The sequence below is a fragment of the Drosophila simulans genome, chromosome 3L (genome assembly GCF_016746395.2).
Source record: "Drosophila simulans strain w501 chromosome 3L, Prin_Dsim_3.1, whole genome shotgun sequence".
NCBI lineage: Eukaryota > Metazoa > Arthropoda > Insecta > Diptera > Drosophilidae > Drosophila > Drosophila simulans.
The window spans coordinates 17,491,149-17,500,797 of record NC_052522.2 but is presented as its reverse complement, the minus strand read 5'-3'; the positions used below and the strand labels follow the sequence as shown (position 1 = coordinate 17,500,797).

The following is a 9,649-nucleotide window of genomic DNA, read 5'->3' as shown; positions in this document are numbered from 1 at the left end:
AAGTGTGGTATATTCCCAGTATATTTAACATATGTTTGGGTGTTTTTTGCGTGGACTCGCATGTATTTTGTGGCTAGTTCAGTACGGTCTCGCGCGATTTCGACACGTCAGAATATTTTTGAGAATAATTGTTTTTTGTGAAGATATTTGCACAGTTGTTGGCCTGCATTGGGCACAAGTGGGAAGTACACGACAGAAACACACACTCGCAGCCATGGCGCAGAACGTGGCCTTGCTGGGATTGGCACTGATTGCGATTTCCGCCTCGATTGCCGCCCTGCCCGTGACGCAGAATAAGAAGGATCACAAGGAGGCAGCGGAGTCCTCCACTCCGGCCACCGCCGACGTGGAAACGGCCCTGGAGTACGAGCGCTACCTGCGGGAGGTGGTCGAGGCCCTTGAGGCGGACCCCGAGTTCCGTAAGAAGCTGGACAAGGCGCCCGAGGCCGACATTCGGGTGAGTAGGATGGGGATTTCCCTGAACTGTGTTTTCCACATCTCGAAACGCAGCTGTAGTCAATTGTTGCTAAATGTGCATTACCTTTGCAGTAATACACCCATTAGCAGTAGCAGAATCATCTTACCAAGATACGTTTACAAAAAGTCACAAAGCTTTTTCTAGTGTTTTCTAGATTAATTAATTCTGTTAATATTCTGGAGCTTTCTTTAAAATGTATTCGTTGCAGTAAAGTATACACTTATATTTAAATGGAAATTATAAAGATCAGGAATACACACAGACTTCGCTTTAATATATTTTCTAATTTACATGTCATAGAGATGCGTTTTTTCGTTTGTAATTATATAGTCCTAAATCTCTTTTTGTTTACTGCATATTACACAAGCAGTTGCTTAATAATTAATGTGCTCAATTTTAATTCTCAGAGTGGCAAGATCGCACAGGAGCTGGACTACGTGAACCACCATGTACGGACCAAGCTGGACGAGATCAAGCGCCGCGAAGTGGAGCGTCGAATCAAGCATACGAGCTGTCCAACGACATTGACCGGAAGCACCTGAAGGTGTCTCAGCATCTGGACCACGATAATGAGCATACCTTCGAGATCGAAGATCTGCGAAAGCTAATTCAGAAGACCTCCGACGATCTGGCCGAGGCGGACCGCAAGCGACGTGGCGAGTTCAAGGAGTACGAAATGCAGAAAGAGTTTGAGCGGGAGGCGCAGAAAAAGGAGATGGATGAGGAGTCGCGGAAGAAGTTTGAGGCCGAGGTCAAGGAGAAGGAAGAAAAGCATAAAAACCATGAGAAGCTGCACCACCCCGGCAACAAGGCCCAACTAGAGGATGTGTGGGAGAAGCAGGACCACATGGACAAGAACGACTTTGATCCGAAGACCTTCTTCTCCATCCACGACGTCGACAGCAACGGCTACTGGGACGAGGCTGAGGTCAAAGCTCTGTTTGTCAAGGAACTGGACAAGGTCTATCAGAGTGATCTGCCCGAGGACGATATGAGGGAGCGAGCAGAGGAAATGGAGCGTATGCGCGAGCACTACTTTCAGGAGACGGACATGAACCACGACGGACTGATCAGCATCGACGAGTTCATGGTGCAGACCAACAAGGAAGAATTCCAAAAGGACCCTGAATGGGAGACCATCGACCGACAGCAGCAGTATACACACGAGGAGTATCTGGAGTACGAACGCCGGCGGCAGGAGGAAGTGCAGCGCTTGATTGCTCAGGGCCAGTTGCCGCCGCACCCGAATATGCCACAGGGATACTATGCTGCTCCACCACCAGGAGGCGTGGCCTACCAACAGGCACCACAGGGCGCCCAACTGCACTACCAGCATCCTGACCAAGTACACGCCCAGCAGCAACAGCAATATGCACAGCAGCAACAGCAATATGCCCAGCAATACCAACAGCAGCAGTACGGAAACGGACAGGAGCCTGTGCAGCTGCAACCCAACCAGGTTTACCAGCACGCTGGACAGATCCCGCAGCAACAACAACCGGTGTACCAAAATCAGCCTGTTTATCAGCAACAGCAGCCTGTCTATCAGCAGCAACAGCCAGTGCAGCAGCAGCAACAGCCGGTGCAACAGCAGCAACAACCTGTGCAACAGCATCAGCAGCCTGTGCAACAGCAGCAGCAGCCTGTGCAACAGCAGCAGCAACCAGTTCAGCAGCAGCAGCAAACTGTGCAGCAGCAGCAGCAGCAGCAGCAAACTGCCCAACAGCAACCCGTAGCACAACAAGTCCACAATCAGAGTCCTCCGCCCGTTCAGAATCAACAGGTGCCAGTGCAGCAGCAACAGAAACAGCATCAAGAATCATTAAATCAGCAACACTAAGCATTCCCTTGCTAACGCATTTCTTTTGGGTCATGTAAGCAAAGCATTACACACTTCTGTTAACGAGAACACAATGTGATTGGACTGAAATAGCTCACTAAAGTCAATATCTCACTATAGTTATGTAGCAAATTTACGATGAAGTAACTGATTGTCGCAACGGCTAACGCATTGTCTTTTACAGTTTATACTTCATTCTTTTTATACTCTTTTTTTCGCTATTCCAGTAGCTCTGCTTTTGCGTGATGCATTTCTCTAACGAATTTTGTGTACATATGAGTTTATACCTGAACATCAAAAACAAAATAAATGAAATGAAACGAAACAGTGCTGGGTTTCTATTGAGTCAAAAATTAAACAAAGTTGCCCACAGTTAAGTGACAAAATATTTTCTACACATACAAATTTTTTGTGTAAAGGCGATTTTAAAAAGGCATTATGGCTGACCACAAAGCTCCAAGCTGGATTATGAAGTTGTTGTTGCTGTTGTGGAAAAATTTCTTAATGCTCAAAGGCCGCAAATGTTACGTGATCACCCTTTTCATTTTCTTTGCCCTCCTGCCTTTACTTTGTATGTGCTTTAGGCTTATATCGGTCTTGAGAACCAAACCAAAAATTCCGGATCCGATACCCACTGCGGCGTTTCTTTATAATTTACCGTAAGTCCTATATGCTGGTACTTCCCCTATTTCTAGAGATATAACTTTATGTTACTATCCTTAAAGTTCATATATTTACTTCGCTCCGCAAACGAAGTTGATCGAGTCGATTGTGGCAGAGCTAAACGTAAAAAAAACCACAGGATTTGAAAGCTCGCACAAACTTAATGAAGCGCTGGTTAGTTTTTCACAACAAGAAAGTTTTGTGATTGGTATCGAATTTTCCGACCCCTGGACGGAATGGCCTGATAAACTGTCTTTCACCCTTCATTCTGCCGCGATACCTAATATAAAGGTGAATATTATGTACCAAGCAGTCGGATCGTATAAGTTTTATAAAACCGGCTTCTTAGCCGTACAGCAGGCATTGAGCCAGGTCCATATCAAGCACAAGTGTAAGGAATTCAATAAGACCCAGGGGGATATCAAGTTTCCACCAATCAAGGACCTTCCTTCCCCGCCCATTTTTATGAACTCCCACTCAGGACATTTACGAGCTGTGGCCGAGCTGATTATTTTCATCATTTTCGCTTTTGTGGTTATCAGATTGACAACGGTAACGAAATTATAGCCGTGAAGGTTATATTATCTAATGATTCTCATACTCTATGTTGCAGTCGATCGTCGAGGAAAAGGAGCTCCAGCTTAAGGTGACACTAAACCTGATGGGTGTGGGCTCCTGTCTGCAGTGGGCGGCGTGGTACATCGAGACCTTCATAATTTTCTTGATCGGATCATCGATAATTACGTTGTTCTGGAAACTCGTTCCACCAAATTCTGAGATATCCTTTATGCCCTTCACCCACTGGTCGATGGCACTGTTCGTTCTGCTAGTGCTCAGTCACTGCGCGATCTGCTTTAGCTTCTTGGTGAGCAGTCTAATCTCTAGAACAAATCGCATCTCGCTGGTTACTTTCCTAGTCTTGTTTGCCACCCAAATTCCCTTTTTGGTCTTGTATTCCGATGGATGTTCGGCAGGATTGAACGTTTTCCTTAGCTTTTTCTTGTTTTCTGGACTGAAAATGTTGGCCAACAGCATTTGCACGTGGGAGGACTACGGTGAAGGTCTACAGTGGGGTAATCTATTCGAAACCTCATGGCCGGGAAGCTCGCTGAGCGCTGGCTATATCCTTCTGGTCATGATATTGGTCAGCTTTCTTTCCCTTCTTCTATGCCTGTACCTCGAGCAAATCCGGCCCGGTCCTTACGGGGATTCTCGACCCTGGCACTTCCCCTGCACCCACTGCTGCTCCACAGAAAGTCTCGTGCCCTATAGCCGGCTCTTTAACAGACTTTTCGGCATATATAGGGCGGCACCAGATGAGGAACGTCCCGACCTTCAATTAATCGAACCAGATCCCGTGGACAAGATCGCCGGCGTTCAGATCAGAGGTCTCTGCAAGACATTCGGCAAGATGGAGGTCGTGAAGAACGTTAGCTTCGACATGTTCGAGGGACAGGTCACGGTGCTAATGGGACACAATGGAGCGGGCAAGACCACACTGATCAGTATGCTGGCTGGATTCATTTCGCCCACTTCGGGGACGGCTCTGATAAATGGCTTTGACATCCGGCAGGAACGAAGACAGGCCCAGAGATGCATTGGCCTGTGCCCGCAGCAGAATGTCCTCTTTAAGCACCTTAGCTCGGTTAGTCACATTAAGCTCTTTAGCCGCCTTCGAGGAGTCCGGGGCGCGGAGGTTAAGGCGGAGGTGCAAAATTACCTGAAGAAGCTTAATCTGCAGGAGAAGAAGAGATTGGCTGCTCGAAATCTCTCCGGTGGTACCCAGCGGCGTCTAAGTGTCGCCTGTGCTCTTTGTGGGGGAGTCAAGGTGATGTACTCATTTGATTCATTGCTAGTTTAACACTTCTTTTGTCCAAAAAGGTTCATAAATATCTTAGATTTCTTACTCGTCCAGTAGGTTCTCATCTGCGACGAACCCAGTAGCGGATTGGATCCCAGCGCCCGGCGGGAGCTGTGGAGACTAATACTGGAGGCGAAGGAGGGCTGCACCGTACTTCTGACCACGCACCAGTTGGATGACGGAGAAGTCCTGAGCGATCGGGTGGTCATCATGAGCGATGGGCAATTGCGATGCATTGGATCGCTGCCATTTCTCAAGAAAAAGGTGGATGCCAGCTGCTTTCTGACCTGCGAAGCAAGGAAGCGATGTGACCTGGACATGCTAACTTCCCTGATATCTCGCCATGTGGGTAGAATCGAACCGTTCAGTATCAAGGGCAGAGATGTCTGCTACAAGCTGCCACTTAGCAAGTCACATTCCTTTTCCTCGCTCTTTCGTGACTTGGAGAGCCAAATGAACACTTTAGGTGTTCGGGGATTCAGTTTAAGCTCAGCGAGTCTGGAAGAGATTTTCATGAGCTTTGGGGCGGAGGACCTCAATACTCGCCACTCGGGAGGTGCTGAGAAACGAGATGATGACCATGAGAATGATGAGGAAGGCGAGGGTCAGCATGGAAATGTGCGCAGCTGTGCAAAGCAATGGAGAGCAATGATGACCAAGAAGATTATGGGTCTGTATGACAACAAGGTAATATGACCATATAATATGAATTGTGACTTTAATGTATCTTAAATTTTGTGAAAAGGCTTACTTCCTGATTTTGCTGTTGATTCCCATTGTTTACTATCTAACGACGCTTATGATGTCCACGAATACTCATCGTTCGGGCAGGCGCACGTTCAACGTCATCGATTACGGGGTAGATAAGTCCACAATTTTGCTTTCAGTGCCGGAAAACAAGTCATATATGGAAGAACGTCGTATAGACTCTATCGAGTCATTGGTCAAGGGAAGGTTTCAGTTAATAGTCGTATCGGAACAAATTAAGGACTACGTGGATGAGAAATGGAAGTCGAGAGAGGGCAGGCGTGAGATTAACTTTGTGTCAATGGCTATGGACACTGCTGATCGGCCGGGTCTGATCGGTTGGGTCGGACCCAGACACTACGTTCATGCGGCGCCGATGATTCTTAATCTTGTCTATAATGTCTTCGCCCAGGAGCTCATTGGACCGGAAATCAGCATAGAGGTTACCAGCTTTCCATTTACGCCGAGAAATAATAACAACTTGGTAACTGTTGATACGACACATCTGACCCTATTCACCATAATCTATGTGTGCATCGTCCTGATTATATTCTCGAATGGCGTAATCCAAGAGAGGGTCTCGCACATGAAGATGCAGCAGGAGGTATCCGGGCTGGAGATGATCACCTACTGGCTGAGTCACCTCGCCTTCGACATGATGGTCTATTTTATATTGGTGCTGGCCCTGCTGCTTCCCCTGTACACATATGCGCCCTGGTACCTTCTGCTGTTCGTGCTCTTCTTCACCGGATTAGCGGGTCTGATATTTACCTACTTCATGATATTGATGCTTTCGGCCTCATTTCTAGCCGTGTCCTTGACCCTGCTATCTGGTATGAGATGTCTACGCCCTCAATTCAATTATTCCATTCTTAATTCAAACCTCTAACCTCCTTTTAGCTCTTATGGTATCGTTCACTTTAATGATTCTTGGAGCAGCGGCGCTGGATTATAAATTGGTATATATAGCTATATTTGTTGCCAACATGCTTCCAGTGGTATCTGGCTATCAGTGCCTACAAAAATGCTTTAACTACAAGAGTCGTTGCGGGTCCTACATTCCGGAAACCAAAAGGCCAACGTCTGATGATCCAACTTCTGATAAAATGTTGTGCATCAACCCCTTATCCTTCTTAACACCAAGATGTGTGTGCGAAAGTGAGTCTAGAATAACTTAGTATTACTTTACACGATAATTTAAATTATTTATAACAGATCCCATGACCTGGCCTGAGATGCTGGTCATGCTTGCGGCTGCCATCACATTCTTTCTGTTGATAATGTTTTTTGAGTACGGCAGCTGTATTTGGTACAGATGTAAAGAGTGTTGTACATACAGCTCAAGTGGCTCAATTGAGGATCCCAAAGTGTCCAGGGAGGCTGAGAAAATAAGAGCTATGAATGCTGATCAAATAGGATCTCGGGCATTGGTCGTCGATGGGGTTTCAAAGAAGTATGGCTGCGGTCCCCTAGCCGTCAAAAACATATCCTTTGCTCTGAAACCGTGAGTATACTTATTCGAGTATAGATTACAATGTCATGCTCTTGGCCTTAAAAACTGAAACAGGAGTCATTGCGTGGGACTTCTCGGGCCCAATGGAGCTGGAAAAACCAGCACGTTCAAAATGATTGTTGGCGAGCATTCGATCGACAAAGGAAACATATATATCTCAGGCCACAGCATGAGGATGAAACGGAATAGGGCGATGAAGGAACTCGGCTACTGCCCTCAATATGACGCCTTTTTCGAGTTTCTCACTGGCCGCCAGTTGCTAAAAGTCTTCCTTCAGTTATGGGGCTATCCAAGGAAAAACTTGAATAAGCGATGTGAAGAACTGGCCGATCACTTCGGTTTCAGGAGACACTTGGATAAAAAGGTATGTGAACTAGCAACTTGGTTAACAATAGTATAGATCAACGTGTTTATGGCCACCTCAGATTATTTACTACAGTGGAGGAACGAAGCGGAAAATCAATGCTGCAGTTGCCTGTGGGGCAAAATCACTTATTTGCTTGGACGAGCCCAGTGCAGGAGTTGATCCCGCATCGCGACGTCACGTTTGGACCATTATCAACGAGATGGCCCAACAGGGAAAGGCCGTCCTGCTCACCTCCCACAATATGGACGAGATAAACGCCCTTTGCTCGAAATGCGTTATCCTGGTGGATGGCAGCATATACGCCATGGGATCGAATCAGCACGTTAAAAACAAAATAGCCAAGGGAATGATGCTCAAGTTGGTTGTAAATGTACAGCAAGATAAGTAAGTTATATTTAGGACTTGATCGGCGTATTTTAGCCTGTATTACCCCTTTCAGAATGGTGGCAATGCTGACAAAGATTGAGGATGACATCAATGTGGCCTTTCCCAACGCAGAACTAAAGTACATGTCCAAAAAAGTGCAAAGAATATAAGAATATCATCATTTTTACACGCGATTCTCATAGATTATTTTCCTTAGAGAGAAGTACGAGTTCAGTGGCAGGTTAACATTTCAAATTTCCGAAGTAGACACTACTTGGTCGGGGATTTTTGAATTTGTCGAGGGCCATCGCAGTTCCTGGCAGCTGGACGACTATTCCCTATCACAGCCATCCTTGGAAGATACATTTGAGGAGATCGCAGAGGAGAAAAGGAAAAAGAGAGAGAGAGAGAGCCACTGATAAGATTTGCAAAATTTGAAAAATATAATTTGTTATATGTTTTATTTAATTAAAAAAATGCATGCAATGAAAGAGAAAAAAGCCTTGAAACATGAAAGTGGTTTTCAGAAAAACTGGAACTGTATAGCTTTTTAGTTTTTTTTTTTTTTTTTACTTTATTTGCGCATGGTCATAAAAACGAGGTTGTTAAATATAGAGTATATACGCTGTGTTCAAAAAAATAGCAGTGCGATGGAAACTAAGAAACACAAATGTATTTCTCCATGTCCCTTTTTGGAATCCACTTTTTATTCCACTTATTTTTGTAAAATGGAATGTATAGATATAGAAAAAAGAAAATCCGGTCAGTTTTTCATGTTATCCTTTTTTTATTTACATTCTTGAGCAAATTCACCACTTTTAGGCTGTTCATAAGAATAGCAGAATAGTCTCTGGTTTTGTCCATCGTAAAGTCTCGAAATGATCAATATTTTCTAAAAAGTGAGTTTGGTTAAGTTAATTCGTATATTTTAAAGGGCAATAAATTAAAAAAAATTTTATTTTAGTGGGTAGAGGACACTACTGCTCCCAGGAGAAAAGAATGTTAATTTTTAAGCTTTAAGAAGGAAAAACATATAAGGACATTCAAAAAACCCTTGAATAATCTGCCAAAATGGTATCCAATGCCATTAAATTTGAATGGAAGCCCGAAAACCGTGGTGCCATACGTAAAACCACAGATATAGAGGATCGGCGCATAGTTCGTTACAGCAAAGTCTATCCTTTTGTATCCTTTGGGGACATAAAGTCTGAGCTGAACTTGGGAATAAGCGACGTTACTATTCAGAGATGACTACTGAATCAAAATTTATGTGAGAGGAGTCCACAAAAGGATCCTCTACTTAGCCCTAGGCATATTAAGCCAAGGTTAAGCTTCCCTAAAACCTACCTAATCTGGCCAGTCTCCAAATGGCATAATATCCTTTGGATTGATGGGTCAAAAATAGTGCTATTTGGTAGAACTGGTTCACTATAGTATATCTGATGACCTCCAAACACGGAGTACCACCCAAAACACCCACAGATGACTTTCAATCATGGTGGACCTAAAATCCTGGTATGGGCTTGTTTTTTCTACAATGGTATGAGTTCATACCATATGATTTATGGTATTATAGACCAAAACGCATATGCAAATATACTTAGTGATGTCTTACTGTCATATTCTGAATATAATATGCCCTTAAAATAGACATTCCAACAGGATAATGATACGAAACGCAGAAGCAAATCGGCTAAGAATAGGTTCACCCAAAATAGAATAGATGTAATGTCGTGGCCAGCATCATCTTCCGATTTAAACCCGATTGAAAACCTGTGGGGGGACATTAAACAATATGTGTCGAAAAACTCCCC

At 44.7% G+C, this 9,649-nt stretch overlaps 2 protein-coding genes across 7 annotated transcripts; both read left to right on the top strand.

The window, feature by feature from the left end:
* The first annotated feature begins 46 nt into the window (after window positions 1–46).
* Window positions 47–2,643, top strand: LOC120284776 (nucleobindin-2-like). The gene is given in 3 exon segments (XM_039293613.2): window positions 47–457; window positions 886–970; window positions 973–2,643. Coding segments are annotated over 3 exon segments (1,674 nt in total). The 5' UTR covers window positions 47–214; the 3' UTR covers window positions 2,319–2,643.
* Window positions 2,644–2,653: 10 nt separating this feature from the next.
* Window positions 2,654–8,335, top strand: LOC6738508 (phospholipid-transporting ATPase ABCA3). 6 transcript variants are annotated; one of them, XM_039293604.2, is made up of 12 exons: window positions 2,654–2,977; window positions 3,044–3,272; window positions 3,342–3,533; window positions 3,595–4,809; window positions 4,900–5,529; window positions 5,588–6,422; window positions 6,490–6,747; window positions 6,805–7,093; window positions 7,157–7,466; window positions 7,528–7,853; window positions 7,909–7,990; window positions 8,039–8,335. In XM_039293604.2, the coding sequence occupies exons 1-12, from the start codon at window positions 2,757–2,759 to the stop codon at window positions 8,252–8,254; spliced, it is 4,803 nt and encodes a 1,600-aa protein (XP_039149538.1). In that variant the 5' UTR covers window positions 2,654–2,756; the 3' UTR covers window positions 8,255–8,335. The 6 variants fall into 6 exon arrangements, with proteins under 6 accessions (XP_039149538.1, XP_039149536.1, XP_039149539.1 ...); XM_039293602.2 differs by having other exon boundaries at window positions 2,655–2,977; window positions 3,044–3,533; XM_039293605.2 differs by having other exon boundaries at window positions 2,656–2,977; window positions 3,044–3,533; window positions 8,053–8,275.
* Window positions 8,336–9,649: the final 1,314 nt, after the last annotated feature.

Excerpts from the sequence above, each read along its gene's own strand:
- LOC6738508 (XM_039293602.2), top strand. The coding sequence starts at position 2,757 with ATGGCTGACCACAAAGCTCCAAGCTGGATTATGAAGTTGTTGTTGCTG. Across the intron at positions 2,978-3,043 it reads GCGTTTCTTTATAATTTACC|TTCATATATTTACTTCGCTC; the intron begins GTAAGTCCTATA and ends CTATCCTTAAAG. Across the intron at positions 6,423-6,489 it reads GTCCTTGACCCTGCTATCTG|CTCTTATGGTATCGTTCACT; the intron begins GTATGAGATGTC and ends ACCTCCTTTTAG.